Source organism: Colossoma macropomum, unplaced genomic scaffold, assembly GCF_904425465.1.
Source record: "Colossoma macropomum unplaced genomic scaffold, Colossoma_macropomum, whole genome shotgun sequence".
In the NCBI taxonomy this organism is placed as follows: Eukaryota; Metazoa; Chordata; class Actinopteri; order Characiformes; family Serrasalmidae; genus Colossoma; species Colossoma macropomum.
The window spans coordinates 42,950,246-42,969,061 of record NW_023494793.1 but is presented as its reverse complement, the minus strand read 5'-3'; the positions used below and the strand labels follow the sequence as shown (position 1 = coordinate 42,969,061).

Here is an 18,816-nt window from a genome sequence, read left to right as displayed (position 1 = left end):
AATATATTAAGAAAGTAAAATAAAACAAGACAAACACTGCAAAAAGAGTATATTATCAGGTGAAATTGACTTAATTTAGTAAATATATATAATATTTCACATTCTGAGATTGTTGTAGGCTTATTTTGAGATGACATAACTTATTTACAGACATTTTTACTTGTTGCAGGTGCTTCCAGTTAGTCACGCGATCTCAGTACGTTGGCAGATAACTGTGCTTGTTGTGAGAAATATGCTTGAAACAAGCAAACTTACCAGCCAGCACAGTGAGATCATTTAACTTATTAAAATCACTTAAAGCAAGCAGAAAAATCTAGAAATAAGTACAATAATCTTATACTGAGCTTACATGAATCTCAAAATGAGATGCATATTACATTATGCAGAGTGTTGGGGAAATCGGTGGAATTCTCCTTCAGTATCTACTATGAATTATTCAGTAACTATAACAAATGATTTCGTATTTACGATTAAACTAATGTGTAAGTTGTGGGGTTATAGTTATGTAGTGTGAGCCCACACACAGACACTTAGGGGTTGAGAGATTAGGTAAAATCTTGGGCCTTAATATATGGTTTACAGTCATGTGAAAAAATAAGGACACCCTATGAAAGCTAGTTTTTTAACATATTTGGACATGTGGAAATAAAATATCAATTTTAACAATACTGAGAGATTTAAGTAATATAACTAAACAATTAAAACCCAAGAAAAGACTTTTTTTATTATTTTATTTTTGGATTTTTACCCAATTTTCTCCCCAATTTAGTCGTCGCCAATTCCACCCGCTAGTTAGGACTCCAATCACATGATACTATTAACGCTAGGAGGGCGAGGCTAACACAGGCTTCCTCCGAGACCTGTGAAGCTCCACCGCTTCTTTTCGAACTGCCACTTGCGCAACGTCATTGGACAGCCGAACGCGCTCGGAAGGAAGCGCCAACCGCCAGATCTGCTACGTCAGCTAACAGATGCCTGCGCTGACTAGCATCGCATTAAGTGATGGGGGTGAAGGAGGGGTCATCCTACCAACCCAGAGAGGGCGAGGCCAATTGTGCTCTCTCGGACTCCCGGCTACGGACGGCTGTAGCATCACCAGGGATCGAACTCACGATCTCCTGATGACAGGGCCAACGCTTAGACGGTTGTGCCACTCGGGAGCCCCAAGAAAAGACCTTTTAAAACTTTCTGTAAAGTGTAATTTAAAAAAAAAAAATGCAATTTCTGGTGAGGAATAAATTAGGACACCCCCACATTTATTCCCACTTAAAAAGGCTAAAATCACACAGTTGTATCACATCAGGTGCGCATGATTAGAACATCGTTACTCAGCATTTTGAAGAAGCCTTGCCTTATTTAAACCTCAGACGTTTAGCTCGGTGAGCTCCTGACTGTTGAAGTGAGAGTGAACACCATGGTGAGATCGAAAGAGCTGTCTGAGACCATCAGAAAGAAGATTGTAGCAGCTTATGAGTCCAGTAAGGGATTTAAGAAGATCTCAAAAGAATTTGAAATCAGCCATTCCACTGTCTGGAAAATAGTCTACAAGTGGAGGACATTCAAAACAACTGTCAACATGCCCAGGTCTGGCTGTCCAAGCAAGTTCCCCCCGAGAGCAGACTGCAAGATGCTAAAAGGAGTCTCAAAAAACCCTAAAATGTCACCACGGGACCTACGGCAGGCTCTGGCTACTGTTGATGTGAAAGTGCATGCTTGTACAATCAGAAGGAGACTGCGCAAGTTTAACTTTCATTGGAGGTGTGCAAGGAGGAAACGGTAACACTTTCTGTGAATGTCACCTTTGTAAGCATCTATAAACACATTCATAACATGTTATAATGCATTCATAAGGCATTATAAACATATCTATAAATATTTATAAAAATGCATTATACATTATAGCCATGCTTATTATGCATTATGAATTGTTAACATAATACATTATAAGTACTGATCATAACAAATTATAAGAGCTCATAAGTCGTATTTGTCCGCTCTAAGTAAAGTGAAGCGTACTGTACTAAAGCCTCCTCCAGTGTTCAGAGTGAGGCTTCAAGTTGAAGTATTTACTGAAGGATTTACTGAAACACTAAAACATTCACAGTAAAGCACATTACAGGCTTCAAATGTCAGAGTTTAAACTAGAGCTGCCATCAGTGTTTTACCCAATGTGGGAAAGGTAATGTTCACCACCGTTAGCTTGGTATCTGTCTTTACTTTACGCTCTCCAAGCTGGGACTGACTTCTTTGGCACTGACAGTATAACATGTTATTAACACTATTTATAATGCATTATATTAACAATTCATAATGTATAATAAACATGGCTATAAAGTGTAATTCATTTTTATAAAGGTTTATAATCATGTTTATAATGCCTTATGAATGCATTCTAACATGTTATAAATGTGTTTATAGATGCTTACAAATGTGACATTCATAGAAAGTGTTACAGAGGAAACCTTTGCTCTCTAAGAAAAGCATAAAGGCCAGGCTGAAGTTTGCCAGAGAGAACGTAGACAAAGACCAGGAATAATGTTCTTTGGACAGATGAGTCTAAAATTGAATTATTTGGACACCGTAACAGAAGGCATGTTTGGCGTAAACCAAATACAGCATTCCAGGAAAAGAACCTCATACCAACTGTGAAACATGGAGGTGGAAATGTCGTGGTTTGGGGATGCTTTGCCGCAGTAGGACCTGGCCAGCTCACCATCATAGACTTCACCATGAATTCTACCGTGTATCAGAGGGTGCTTGAGGAACATGTGAGACCATCTGTAAAAAATTAAAGCTGAAGCAGAACTGGACCCTGCAACATGACAGTGACCCAAAACAAACCAGTAAATCCACTAAGCACTGGCTGAAAACTGTGAAATGGAGAGTCAAAGCCCAGATCTTAATCCCATTGAGATGCTGTGGGGTGACTTGAAACGGGCTGTACATGCAAGAAACCCCTCAAACATCTCACAGCTGAAAGAATTCTTCGTTGAGGAGTGGGGCAAACTTTCCTCAGACCGATGTCAGAGACTGGTAGATGGCTACAAGAAGTATCTCACTGAAGCTATTAGGGGGTAGGGTGTCCCAACTTTTTCCTCAGTTAGAATACGCATTTTGGTTAATATTTTTTGTTTAATGAGTAAACAAGGTTAATTTTTGTTGTTTACCTGCAATTAAATCATGGATCATGTGACCCTTTGTAACATCATGGCCAGAGTAAAGTACATGGTTCTCAACTTTTTATATATACATATACTAATATATCTTTAAAAATGGATGGAATTCCCCTTTACCTCACCTGTGACAGAATATTTTGATGAAAATGAGGAAATCCAACAGAGCCGAGCTACAGGAGAAAGTTACTGAAGTCTCACACTGACTTCAGGCAGGACTTTACCAGTTTAAATGAGATTAAGAGCTGATCTCATTTAGAGTATTTATTTCCTCTGAGTAATCAAACCTGATATTACCACACAAAAGCAGCTCTCTCTGGTAGAAGTCCTGAAGCTCAACACAGAGAAAACTAATTACTCTGCACTCATTCATGCCATGATGTCAACATTTTTAAAAAGATAGAGTCCAAAAAGTCTGAGACTGAAAATCTGACATTTGTTTTCATGTAAACTTGGAAATAAACAACTAAAAGTTTTAGAATCTTGGAAATTTGAAATAAAAGTTATGACAATTAAAATGAAGAAAAAATATTGACTATTTCTAGGTCACTATTCAAATCTAATTAAGCAGCAGAACCCGAGAGGGAGTGTGTTATTGCAAAATGTAAAAGTTATTGGCGATAACACACTCCTCGAGTGTTCTATTGCTTTTATACAACAGTTAAACAAATACAGTAATAAATTAATAAACTGGGCCGTGAACGCGGCGTTTAATATGTTTTAATGTTCGCAGTTCCTTCACCAAATTATAGTTCCTCAACAAGCAGCTTGTTGCTACGTCAGAGTAACGAACTCCGCCCACTCGCTGCACAGCCGGCAGTTCGTTCTCCAGCTCCTCACACTAAATTCCCAAACTGTCATCACCACTGAGCAGCTTTTCAGTCGGCAGCTGATGACAGAAGAACAGCTGAACAACCTGGAATCAGCCAGAAATGAACCCAACACCATTCACTAAACGTGTAGTCTGATCTTCAGAGTCTGACCAAATCAGACTGAGCCATAAAACTGCCACAATATCAAGTTCAGCTCAGTTTTGTCAGTTTTTTGCCAGATCAGTATTAATGTTGTTTTGTTCCAGCCAGTCTGTAAAGCATCTTACAGCCCATTTAGTTTGGCGAATGGTGTTGGGTTCATTTCTGGCTGATTCCAGGTTGTTCAGCTGTTCTTCCGTCACAGCTGCCGACTGAAAAGCTGCTCAGTGGTGATGACAGTTTGGGAATTTAGTGTCGTCTCATCTTCAGAGTCTGACCAAATCGGCTGTCGGTCAAATGTGATCTTAAAAGTGTCCATTTTCTGTTTGTGGCAAAAAAAGAAGTAAAAACGTTCAAATGGCTTGAGCGTCTCCTACAGCTGTCAAAGTCGTTGCTTAGCAACGGTGTCTCAGTGGAGTGATACAGTGTTTGTGAAAAACCTGTGATGTTATGGTGAAATAACAGCACAATTAGAACGCTTCTCAACCAATCAGCTCACGTGGCTGGAACTAACTGTTGTATAAGCAGATTTATGTTGAGGTACAAACAAGTCAGATTTTTTTCCTTCCAGTGAAGCTCGAGTTCAGATGACTCTCAGGTGGATTTGATCTGCTGATCAGAGGCTTTTGTATAAACTTCTGGAGTCCATATAGCTTGAGTGCAAAAGCAAAAGGGGGACACACAAATAATGAGAAATTCTGAAATCAAAGTCTACTTTTCACCCAAATTTTTATGCTATAATATCATTTGTAATGAAAAACTGTGTATTAAATTAGAAAGTTATGCAAAATAGACACATTTTCACCAATGTTCTCAGACTTTTGGGCCCCACTGTACTTTTTGCCAGCCCACATGAAGATACAAGAACATGGGTTCCCAAAGCCGCCACAGCCTGCAGCCAGGAGTCCAAGAGACTGTTAGCTGGCATAACAGAATTAGCAGTTAGTGTTCTCCTCCAAGCGTGTTGAGCTCAAGTGACGTTGCATTAGCAGCAGTTTGAAAAGATGTAGTGGAGCTTCATGTCTCAGAGGAAGAATGCAGCCTTCACCCTCCCAGCCTGGTAGCATCATGTGATGGAGGGAGATCCAGCTAACGAGGCCAAATAAACTAGGTTTTCAAAGATGTCTGTGTACGTGTCAGCAGTGAATGAGCTCTGAGTGGATGTGCGTTTGAGGCTGAAGGTGTGGGTCAGCATTTGCTGTGAACTAAGATGATTTAGAGTGGACATCTGAAACTCCTGAGATGAGTCTGCACACTGATGCATGTTTGTTGGAAATTAAACACTGCATGGCTGTGATGTCAGATTCCTGACTCTGAGCATGTGCTAACTGAGCTCTCACAGTGACAAAATGTGGGAGAAAATGAAAGTTTTCCTTTCATACTGGACAACTGACCGTTTGCAAAATTCTGACCAGTCCCGCCGGTTACTGTTGCTATTTCCGTGAAACGTTCAGCTCCGGCCACCTGATAGCATCTGTGATAAGTGATTAAAATCCTGAAGCACGCAGAGAAATATATATATATATATATATATAGATACACTTGTTTCTGCGCTCATCGTCCATTTTATCAGCTCCACTTACTATATAGGTGCACTTTGTAGTTCTACAGTTACAGACTGTAGTCCATCTGTTTCTCTGATACTTTGTTAGCCCCCTTTTACCCTGTTCTTCAGTGGTCAGGACCCCCATGGACCCTCACAGAGCAGGTACTATTTGGGTGGTGGATCATTCTCAGCACTGCAGTAACACTGACGTGGTGGTGGTGTGTTAGTGTGTGTTGCGCTGGTCTGAGTGGATCGGACACAGCAGTGCTGCTGGAGTTTTTAAACACCTCAGTGTCGCTGCTGGACTGAGAATAGTCCACCAACCAAAAATATCCAGCCAGCAGCGTCCTGTGGGCAGCGTCCTGTGACCACTGATGAAGGACTAGAGGATGACCAACACAAACTGTGCAGCAGCAGATGAGCTATCGTCTCTGACTTTACATCTACAAGGTGGACCGACAAGGTAGGAGTGTCTAATAGAGTGGACAGTGAGTGGACACAGTGTTTAAAAACTCCAGCAGCACTGCTGTGTCTGATCCACTCGTACCAGCACAACACACACTAACACACTACCACCACGTCAGTGTTACTGCAGTGCTGAGAATGATCCACCACCCAAATAGTACTTGCATTGTTAAAGGGTTCTGATTGATAGAAGAATGTGCTGTAGATGGTTCTAAGTAGAATTTTTTTAAAAATGGTTTGATAGAGCACCAAAAAGCGTTCTTCTATTGTTATGATGTCAAGTCTGTAACAATAAAAGAACCCTTTTTAAAGGATTAAAGGGTTCTTTGCATCGATAAAGGGTTCTGATTGATAGGAGAATGTGCTGTCAATGGTTCTATATAGAACATTTTTGAAAAGGGTTCTATCTAGCACCAAAAAGGGTTCTGCTAGTATTACGATGTCAAGCCCATAGCAGTGGAAGAATCCTTTTAGGTGCTATACAGAACCCTTTTCAAAAACGTTCCAAATAGAACCCTATAAAATACACTCGCCATCAGTCTAAAGAACCTTTTAACAATGCAAAAAACCCTTCAATCACGCAAAGGGTTCTTTGAGTGTTCATGGTTCTATATAGAGCCTTTTTCTTTAATAAAGAACCCTTGAAGAACCATAATTTTGAGTGTGTAGAGCCTGTTAACAGCTTTGTCATTGAGCTTTGTGTTTATTCTTCCACAGAGTTTAATCTAAAATATTTAGGTTCAGGAATGAAATAGAAACATCTCCGTCCTCTGATGACCAGGATAGCGTCCAGCTTCTGTCTGAGTTTGCAAACGGTCAATTGGTTCTGAAGTTCCTGTGAATTTAGTTTGAAGGTCTAACAGAATAAAGGAAACAAACTTAAGTCTGTGGTATTTAAACCCACCAAAATAAGACAGTGAGGGTCTGGCCTCTGTCGGAAACCATCGGTTCTGTCCGTACGCCATTGCGTCTCCCGTGTTTCCGTGTTTTGGGGGGATGTGAACTTTCATCTTGTCACTGAGCTGAGAATGCAGCAGTGGCCCTGAAGGTCGAGTTTTGCACGAATGGCATTTGGATCCTGCATGCGGAGAGGAGAGGAGACTGTGGCATGAAACTGCTCGAGAAGCACTCTGGGAAACGAGCGCATGTTCCCTGGTTAGCATGAGAAACGGACGAATCCTGCTGCACTGCATAAGTAAAGCTATAGGACCTGAAAGTCGAAGGTTCTCTCTCTTTCTCAGTAAACGTGTTTGTGTGTGTGTTAATGCTTCTGCCTATGGATCCCATTTATATCTGTTTATATCTGTGCACTGTTCCTGACTGTCTTAACATTCCTAAAGAGATTACAGATTATCGTGTATGTTGCTCCTGATCTAATGCTGCTATCATCCTGTTGTCATGTGACGCTTTTGCTGCCCAGTCACCCAGACCAAAACGCTCATATCCGCACCGTTTGACCAGTCGGCTGTAGAGGTGGGCAGTAATCAGTTACCTTCACTCAATTCCACGTACTCAAGTAAACGCGCTGATGCATTTGTACTTTCCCGAGTAGTTTCAAATGGTCATACAGTGTTTCCCACGCGTATGTTATACTTAGGTGACCCCTCAGTTGTATTGACAAATATATTTTCTCTCATTTGAACAATTTTCACACTTTGCTGCTTCTGTTTTCACGTTTCTTTGGGTTAAGCGCAGCAAGCTCAATACAAAAACCCTTACACTAAAAAGAAAATGACTTTTTTCTTTTTTTTTATTCCAAAGAATACCGTACGCCAAATAAAAAGAATACTGGGGTCTCCTTGAATATCCATATACCTCAAATACATTAGTGCTTAGTAATCTTTTCCATTTTAGCCAACATTTTGTTCCTAATTGCTTGTTAGGGGTATAATTTCATTCTGTTTTGTTGGTTTAGTTTCTGGGCAGCTTTAACACTTCTCACTTTGGAGCTTTGGCATTTTATTATAGCCAAAAGAATCCCAAAATAGACAAATATAACTGTACAAACTTTAGTTCCTGTGCTGAAACAGTAAGAATTTTAACACTAAGTGTCCAATATATTATTGCCATACCACTGGTAATGTTCAGGCTTTGCATCATTTACAATTGCAGTTCTGAAACCAGGGTTGGCGAATTGTGGTCCTGGGGGGACAGTGTCCAGCACAGTTTGGTGTTTTCCTGCTGTGTTTTAAATCAGGTGGGTTTGTGTAGGAAAATCACTAAACTGTACTGGCCTTTGACCCTTTCAGAATATATTGCCATATTAATTAAATATATTTAAATAGCATTTATTTTAAAATGTACGAGGAAATATTACACAGAAAATGTACCATACAAAAATAACTGTAAATGTATTCAGCAAATCCATTTGGAAATGTATGAAAACAGCCAAAATCCTGTCTAAGTCATTTCACTGTCTGATACCTTTGGAAATGAATTTGTGTTCCAGTATCTTCATTTTAAATCTGATCAAATGATCCTTTAACAGGACAGTGTTGAAGGTATTGATACTCTGTGAAAATGCAGTTATGATCTGATATCTTGTTTATGTGAAATACATTGTGTGTGAGAGTCTGACTGCAGACGTACATGGTTAATGTAAAGTTCAGTGCGGATCACAGAAGAACATTTAGTTACATCTGGAACCTTCATTACACTCAACTGAACACAGATAATAACTAATACTAATGAAAAAAATGGACAAATATATTTAACAAATACATTTTGGCCATTTTCATACATTGCAAAATATATGGGAATACACTCCCACAATGTTTTGCTCGCAGTAAAATTCCAGTTTGCCAGAGATGCCGCACTGCTTTCGCGCAGTCGCAGCCATGCACACGCAAAGTGTACATTTTTCGCAGCTTTCTTCAACTTAATCTTAGGATTTTCCACTTGAGTCATGCAAAATAAACTCTAATGGTGGTTTTTACTCACAAAAAAACAAACAATCAACTACAAAAACAGCAGAAGATAATACATTAGTCAGCTTTCGTAAAATATTGGCTACTGTTTCTGAGCCCTTCCAGTAACATACTAGGTCTCGTGCCGACAGATCTCAGTCTTACTGGGATTTCAGCTCCGACTTGCATTCCAACTTAACCCAAACCTGTTTCATTTCTACATAAAAGAGCACGAAAGTGTCTTAACCCTGTACTGCACGCATTATAAGAGCGATTTAAAGAGCATAAAATGGTTCTTGATTTATTTATTTTTTCAATTATTAAATTCAAAAACATTTAAAGAAATAATTTGTGCAGAGGTCCTTTTGGAATACGTTGCCTTGAGGCATCACTGTGCGACAATGGGAAGAAGTGATACAGAGCCGTGTTCCCTGGCTAAATCCCTTCCACTGTCGCACAATGTTGCTTATTGTTAATCCTATTGTTGTCTTTATATGTATAATTTTATTGAAAAATGAGGAAAATGAGTTGTCCTGAAGCAACATTGTGCAGTAGAGGGTTAAGTTACTCACTGAGCCGCTACTTTTGTACTTCTTCTCAAGTTGTTTATTTATTTATTTATTTATTTTTTGGGAGGAAAACTACTTTTACTTCAGTCATTGTTTCACTGAAGTAACAACGCTTTTACTTGAGTACAGGTTTTGGCTACACTGCACACCTCTGCCCAGTGGAACCTTTGGGAGAAAGCATATAGTGGATTACAATTTGTAGTCTTCCAATATGTACCATTAATTATACCATTAATTGTCATGCCAAAGATGGGTAATTAGGCATAATCAATGTGTTCCTCAATGAAGGTTCTAATACTTTCTCCATTCCTCAGTTCTTAGATAGACTCCCTTCTCTCAACTATAACTCAGGTCAGTTTTGGACTGTGTTGCTGGGCTTGTATTGTCTTTGTTCACAAAAGCACTAATGTCTTGTTTTCAACCAACCGCTCATTGATTACACGGACCACACAAGAGTTCAAGCGCCAGTAAGTAACACAGTCTGTTCATTCCAATTCCTGCCTGATGTTCCTCTCTGGGTGAAGCTTTGTGTTCTGCCATTTTATCAAACGTTTCACCTCACCTCAAGTCTGGTCATTGGTCACATTAGTTTCTGGGTTTCTTTCAGTGCTCCCGGCACTTCTTTTGATGTACCATTCTGTATAAACTCTTCTCCTTATGCTGTTCTTTTTTTTTCCTTTGTTTTCTTTTGATTTGCATTGACACCTCAGATCAGCCCAGTTCATTTCCATCCCAGCGGTTTTGGCCGGCTGGGTCGCACATCCCAAACTCTGAACGTTGCAACAGTCCACCCTTTCTACGATGTGTCCCAAGACCAGTAGTAGAAAGCAGCATGGATTTGAGCTGAAATATGGATCAATCCATGGCTAATCACCATCAGATTTGCTTAATACTTTCAGAAAAATAATAACATTGTGCCCAGTAAATATGGGGCAAGAGTTTAGCCTAGTTTATCTTAGTGTAGTTTTTGAGTTATGAATGGTTAAAAATGGCCTTCATTTTTGCCTTAAATTCAGTCCTATAGAAAAAGAAGCAAAGTTTATCATAACTCCCGAACGGTTGACGCTGGATGCAGGAATTTTTCAGGAATTATTCCTTGGTTTTAGATGTTACTACTAGAACAGAAGCTGCATGTTTGCTATTTTAAAGGAATTCTATTTCCTGATTTATTTCTAATGGCTCATAACTTACACTACTCTTCAAAAGTTTGGAATGACTTTCCATATTAATCATTTTTGTTATTTTATATACAATAACAACTTGTGCAGTTTCAATTTAAACATTACAAACAACTTTTCAAGGTAGAATGTCATAATAAGTTTTAAACGGCAATATGGCTTATTTACGTTCATTTTTTATCAAGCTACCTGTCTTCCTCCACTGACTTCTCCACTGATCTGATTCGTTCCCCACTTTTGAAATATTATAAATTCCTGACATGAAGTTTATTGTAACTTAATTCTCAGTGTTTCACAGCTGTGATCATTCTAGAACCATCCAGCTTTATTTTTTTCAGCTTTCTAGCACTTGCAACCTGTGAAACTGCACAGAACTAGCATATTAGAATTGGTTTAATATTAATGAAACCTTTATTACTGTAAGACAGATACGCAGTTTCTAAAATAGTACTGCAACATGAGCAATAAATGCCAAAGTTTGAAATATCTGACATGCTAGAGATATAGTGTGGAGATATAGATGGCCGAAGCAGCTCCAATGCACCAAAAATCCCTAGATTTTCCGCAAACGGAAGCTGTGCCTCCTTGTTTTTTGTAGTTAAATCCACTTTAAACCAAGTTTTATTTCAAGCATCGAAGCATCTACAGTTCAAAAACATAGCAAAGTTTCAAAGTTTTCACCTTTTTCAAGGTGAGAATTAAGACATGAGCACATTTTAAAGCCTTTGTCTCAGACATTAATGAAGATACACACTTTAATTTTGGTACACTTCTCGGAAACCTTCTAATAATACTAATACACTTGCAGGAAGTATTAAGCAGGTCTGGGATGGTCAGTTCAGCTTTTCTGAAATCTGGTGATATGTGGTGGATTTACACATATATTCACCAAAGTGTACATGACAAAGACCCAGTCGGTCACTTTTAGAAAGGGTGTTTTTATGATTTCAGTTACTTGAATGAGTTCACACAGCACTGAATACTATAATTAGTATTTATAATTGTTAATAAGTGTTTTTTTAACTGGTTAAACACACAGAAAGTTATTTAGAACAGCATTACCACCACTGTAAATCGGGGATTTCCAATCCCAGTCCTGGCAACCTCATGCTCTGCACATTTATTTGTTTTCCCTTCTCCACAGTCCAGCCAACGAGATACCTGTTAATTAGTTAACGACATGCTCATTGAGGCAAACCATAGAAATGTGCATAGCTTTGGGTTGCCAGAACTGAAATTGGGAACCCCTGATTTAGATTAGCGGTAACCCTTTCTTTTACAGTACCTTAAGCTCTAGATATTAACCAAGTACTAGGTAATTGTTTTGGATAGTGTGATGGTAAGTTCCAAGTTAATTACCATGAAATGCCCAACATATTCTACATATTAACTAGGTAAGTGGTTGTGTGAGTTATTATATGACGTAGAATGATTATATGCAAAGAGAACAAAAACGAATGTGTGAACAAAAACAAATAGTTTTATACCATATATACAGTTTATTACCTACAATGGGCTGAATAATAGATAATAGATTATCTGGTAATACTTTCTATGAATGTCACGTTTGTAAGCATCTATAAACACATTTATAACATGTTATTATGCATTCATAAGGCATTATAAACATGGTTATAAATATTTATAAAAATTAATTACACTGAATTACACTTTATAGCCATGTTTATTATACATTATGAATTGTTAATATAATGCATTATAAGTAGTGTTAATAACATGTTATACTGTTAGTGCCATAGAAATCAGTCCCAGGTTGGAGAGCGTAAAGTAAAGACAAATACAAAGTTTATTTCCACCCTGAGATTTCCAGTATTTTATTTCTCACCACTGGTGCTGTTGAGGCTTCATCTTCGGGCCTTCAGTCCTGAATATTCAGATGCTTGAAACAGAAGAATTATTGCTACAATGTGCTTTTCTTAGATAGGCGAGATAGTGGAGTGCTGTCATTGTAATTTGTTCCCTAACTGGTTCTAACACCGAACGCTAGAACCCTTCACTCTGTAACACTACACTACAGTACAGTAATGCTAATTTCTGCTAGTGTTATTTTGGATATGCAGTGTTAAGTTAGCGCTGAGCTAACGGTGGTGTACATTACCTTTCCCACATTGGGTAAAACACTGATGGCAGCTCTAGTTTAAACTCTGACATTTGAAGCCTGTAATGTGCTTTACTGTGAATGTTTTAGTGTTTCAGTAAATCCTTCAGTAAATACTTCAACTTGAAGCCTCACTCTGAACACTGGAGGAGGCTTTAGTACAGTACGCTTCACTTTACTTAGAGCGGACAAATACCACTTATGAGCTCTTATAATCTGTTATGATCAGTACTTATAATGTATTATGTTAACAATTCATAATGCATAATAAGCATGGCTATAACATGTAATGCATTTTTCTAAATATTTATAGCCATGTTTAAGATGCCTTATGAATGCATTATAATATGTTATGACTGTATTTATAGATGTGACATCCATATAACTTACTTAGAGGTGTTTTTTGATTCACTTTACTGCTTTAACGTGTGACATTAAGTAATTAGTAAAATTTAGTATGAGTGTGTCTGTACTGACCACCTTGTTACTCCAAATAATTTTAGGATATTCTACTGTTATATATTAGCTCCATATCTAGAACCTGTTGTTCATTTCACTGCATTTTAGTAGGTACTTACTGTCATTTTACCCACAATAATTACACAGCACATTTGAACACTTGCTCAGTTAATATCTACAACCCGGTGGGCTTTTCAGTGTAATTTAGTTGAACAGTCTCAGAAATTACCATCATGTTACCCCAAAAATATGTGTCTAGTACTTCTGAATTTCACACTTACCCAGTTAATACCCAGAACCTAGACCCAGTGGGTGCTTCCTACCCAGTCCTTGGGACCCATCAGTGGCCACCAACCTTCCTCCTGGAGATCTACTTTCCTGCAGAGCTTAGTTCCAACCTTTTTCTAACATGCTGCCCTGAAGAAGTTCATTAGCTGGAGGTGGTGTTGGAACTAGACTCTGCAGAAAGGCAGACCTCCAGGACCAGGGTTGGGAAAAAAGGGGCTAGAGTATCGCTCCCAATGTACAAGCACCAGATGTTCTTAATGACTTGGTTTAGGTCTGTTGGGACCTGGAATAGAGCATAACTGTGGACCGCCTGGTGGGCCCTGAGGACTGAGGTTGGGGGAAATAGTGATTTAGAGAAATTCAGGCATGTAGTCATTAGCACATGAGTAGTTAGTGGCAGATATGTGCCTGTTTAACCTACAGGAATGCTGTCTTTGCTCTGTTCTGACCATGTTCTTTGTGTTTCTCTCTCAGGAGGAGGAGGAGGCCCTACCTGTACAGGAAGCGAGCGATCCACCGCAGCCGAGCGGCCTACTCTCTGGAAGAGTCAGACCCTCCTCCACTCAATGCCTCTAACTCTTTCATGTCCAGGAGAGAGAGGAGGCGCCGGATGACGATGTCCGTGTGGGAGCAGAGGACCAGCCAGCTCCGCCGCCACCGGCAGATGTCCAGCCGGGAGATCCTGTACAGCAGCACTAACGAGGAGCGGGATGGCCAGGGCGCGTTGCAGCACAACCGGCCTGCTGCCTCGCCCTCGCACAGCGTCCGCCGTTCCGCGGAGACATCCAGACAGACATCACTCAACCTTAGACGACCCGCAGAAACGGAGACGCAGACGTCCCTCAGCGTCAGAAGACCCTCAGATGCCCCTCTGGAGCCAGTCGGGCCACTGGACCTGTCCCTAGGTGAGGAGGATATCTCCATACCCCTACCGGAACCGCCCATGGCCCTGGACATTCCTCTCCCAGAGCTGCAGCTGCCCGAGTCAGAAGCCTCCTCTTGCGGTTCTCAGGCAGTCAGCCATCTGAGGTTGAATGGAGAGAGGAGGCAGCGAGCGATCCGTAAGCACAGACCGACAGATTCTGGCTCTAAGCTCCGGAAACCACGGCAACCCAGGGACACAGAAGGGGACCACAGTCGCTCCAGCAGCCAGGAGAGGAGGAACGAGGGAGAGGAAGAGGAGGAGAAGAAAAACAGCAATGATGGACGAATCAGTCCAGATGGCATCATGGCTGAGAAGAGGTTAGGCAGGCCCTTTGAATTTTGGGAGTTCGGATGTGTTTACATGTTGACATTCCGTGCCTCATTGCAGAATTGGTGTAAGCAGCTATGTAAACGCTGCCATAGTGATAGCATTGCTGATATAGCAGTAGCATTCCTGTCTGTGTGTGGGGTGATGGTGTTATCCGCTATGCTATCCTATGAAGTATTTTGAAAACATAAGAAGTTCCTCGATACATCCAAACAGGTATTTTTTATTTATTCAGTTTCATTTAACTTGCCCACTGGGCTAAATGATTAGGGGAAAATATCAAACTGCAATGGCCAATTCTGCGATAGTGATTTAATTGTGATAATTTCCTTTTTTAGCTATTAGGTTGAATGTATTCCCTTAAAACTCCTTAAGTCATCAGTAAATATAAGGATATAGCAAAAATTGCAGCTCGTATAATTAGAAAATTGCCCTCTTTTAAACTGCAATTTCCATTAAAAAAAGATTTATCATTCAGTCCTACTTTACTGAGTGCTCTACCAGTTACTTCAAAGGTAAAAACAAAAAGACAAAGCCTCTTATTGTTATTAATAGACTAAGAGGTTAGGCAGGCCCTTTGAATTTGGGGAGTTATGACGTGTAACTCTGTAATACACTAATAACAGTAACAGAGAACCTCAGTAGCCTAGCAGCCGACACACAGTGAGCTTTAGCGCATTAGTTGTTTTGATTTTAACAAGCAGTGATGTGTAGACTGTAATCATACGTTTTAATGAACCTATACAGAGAACTACCAAAGAGCAAGAACAAATTAGCCTACAATTTTCTGATCAGAAATACGAGCATGTTTATTTTTGCCTGATGCAAACAGGTTTACCTGTTTACACCTTGCATTAACATGTTTTGTGTCCAGATCTGACCTGGATAGACTTTGGCCTAATTCCTTTTAACCTTTTCACTGAAGTGCATCCGCAGTGTGACCAGATGAGGTCCAACTTTACATCCCCCATGTTAAAAGCATGTCAAGCATGTTGTTTCTGCTTTACTTTTGTTTACTTTTTCCATATGATACATGTTAAAGGAAGAGGGATGGTGAGATCGGTCACAGGCTGGGACAGGCAGCAGCTGTAATGCGGTCTCTGTACTGGACTGCAGTGGTGAAGAGGGAGCTGAGCCATAAGGCAAAGCTGTGCGTTTACCAGTTGGTCTACATCCCGACCCTCACCTATGGTTATGAGCTGTGGGTAATGACCGAAAGAATGAGATCACGGATACAAGCGGCAGAAATGAGCTTTCTTCGCAGGGTCGTGGGCTGCAGTCTACTTGATAGGGTGAGGAGCTCGGCCATCCGGGAGGAGCTCGGAGAGGAGCCGCTACTCCTCCACACTGAGAGGAGCCAGTTGAGGTAGTTTGGGCATTTGATCAGGATGCCTGCCGCCTCCCGATGGGGGGTTACCAGGCACAGCCTACTGGGACAAGACCCCAGGGTCATCCTAGGACACGCTGGAGGGATTAAATGTCCAAGTTGGGGTGGGAGCGGCTCGGGGTCCCCCGGAATGAGCTGGAGAAAGTTGCGGGGACAGGGTCGTCTGGGATTCTCTGCTCTCCCAACTGCTACCATGATGGAATGGTCTTAAACACTGGAGTTAATGTAGAACTCCTAATTCACCCTTTAACCCTGAAGTTTGCAGTACAGATTTCTGGTCCCCATAGCAACACAGACAATGATCTCGCCTACCTAGTTGCTTACGACAAGTCAAACAGAAAGATTTAAGATGAACATCGATAAGTTAGACATGAATGGACTTATTTGCATTTATAATCACTCCAACTCGTTTCCTGTTTAATCTGCAATGAGAAACAGTCAAACACTAAGAAGTCATGAAGCTGAAGTCAGTTTCTTGTTCGAATTTTCCGTTCCACCTTAAATGGTGCAGCAGTTACATTCTGGTGCCTCAGGCACCATTTAAGGTGGAACGGGACAATTCGAACATGAAGCCGGCGAATGAGAAGTGACTTCAGCCTCATAAAAAGTCGAGCGTTGAGGGACATTTTACAAGTAACCTCTACTTTGGCGGAAAAGTTTCCTGCCAGAGATGTGAGAAAAGAGGCTATAGCTGAGCTAAAACTTGAAGCAGAGCGAAGTTAGTCTGTGTTTTTGTTTATATTTTTAGCACATACTGAGACACATTTACAACCAAGATGGGAAAAAAGGACATAAAATGTTGTGGCTCGCAAGGTGGTTTGATTTTTGTTGAAAGGATAAAATGGCTCTTCTTAACATTTGGGTTGCGACCCCTGGCCTAGTGAGATGAAATGAAAATGATGATGCCAGTTGCTCAGCTTGGACACTTCCATCGACTCACAGTATAAGCAGCCTCTTGGTTTGGGAAACTCCAGCCTCGCATGCCATCTTTCTTTTCCTCTTATATCCTCACACCTGCTGCTCAGCACTCAGGAGACTCACAAAATTGTATACAGACACTGAAAACTCATTCTGTTTACACTTGTGTTAAATATGGTATAAGATCCGTCTCTGTCCACCTCCGGATGTGGTTTGAGTGATCCGATCGTAATTCGATCACGGTGCGTCTGGGGGTGTTTACACCTGCCTTTTCATGCCTTCAAGGAAAGCCTGAATGTGATCTGATCGTTAAAAATGCTTATTGAGATGTAAACAGGCCTTTTGTGGTGTTACCACATCACCTGCTATGCAGAAACGTGTTATTGGAGAAAAGTCTATAAATTAGGACACTCAGTCAATATTTGCAGCTTTCTGGAATTGCACTCATGGTGTGATGGTGGTGTGGAAAAACAGCTTTCTTTGTTTGGGAGGGGACAAGCTGCTCTCGCTTGACTCCATCCCCTACCAAAATGATTGTGAGGCTGTGAGGCACGATCGATTGATTAAACAAGCCTCGCCTGGAGCGTTCAGCGTCCACGTTTCCAGAAAATGAACATCTGGTTTATGCCGTGGCTGACGGCAGCAGGTCGGCCTTTACGCCGTTAACACACTGCGTTTTTCTGCCCTCGGGCGAATTTGGGAGAAATTAGCTGCTGGTGATGCTGGAGGGTTTTTCTTCTTAAAGGGAATCACTTTATTACAAACACTGTTACTGTGGTAACGGCATGCGGGCCATGTTTAACGGTTTCCTATCGGTGCTGTCAGCTCTGTGACTTAAGAACATGAAAACGTGATTGACAGGTGAAGATGACAGAGACTGACAGGTCAGGAGAAAGCTGAGGGAGGAGCTCTGATTGTTATTCTGGTCACCTGCAGGTGTCGGTTTTTGACAGTAATGAATAGCTTTGCAGGGGATTTTAGGTGGAACTGAATCCTGTACTTGAATCACCGTATAAATTTATTCTTACATTTTAAGCATTTGTGTACAAATAATTTATGAATATATAATGTTCACAAAGAGCGCACTTGAATGCTCTCAGTGCACTATGAACTGTTTGTACATCAGGTGGGCAGGTTGCATGTGTCTATGCACATTTCCACATCAAATTCACGTTTTATAAATCATTATTTTAATCTGTATTTTCACATAAGGTCATTTGTAGAAATCAGTGCAGGGCCCTGGTTCCCAAAACCCGGAGAAAGCATCAGCTCTGTTCATTTCAGTGAGATTCGTGATTAGGTCAGTGGCGTGAATCCTGCCTTCTTAGTCTCATAGGAACAGAATTGTAGGCAGTTGTAAGGGTCCAGCCTGCGTCGCCGGCTGCCAGCAGAGGGCGGCGGCAGTGAGGTGCCATAAGTTCAGGGAACTTCAATTCCCAGAAGCCCTCGGGCTGATTAGGCCCAACCTGGCACACCTGTGGACTCCTTTACTTAAGGCTGTGGCAAACAGCAGCCCTTTGTCACACTTTTGTAGAGGGGTGACCGGTACGATACTTAGCCCAGGTGGGTATTTAAACAGAAGGAA

The 18,816-nt window shown here is 40.7% G+C and overlaps 1 protein-coding gene across 1 annotated transcript in view; it reads left to right on the top strand.

Annotated features, from left to right (window-relative positions):
- The window catches only part of LOC118814116 (voltage-dependent R-type calcium channel subunit alpha-1E), a 162,726-nt gene that overhangs the window by 83,416 nt on the left and 60,494 nt on the right, over positions 1-18,816 (top strand). Inside the window, exon 19 of the mRNA XM_036579777.1 lies at positions 14,149-14,916. Coding sequence (XP_036435670.1) covers positions 14,149-14,916 — 768 coding nt within the window. The remainder of the gene's footprint in view (positions 1-14,148; positions 14,917-18,816) is intronic.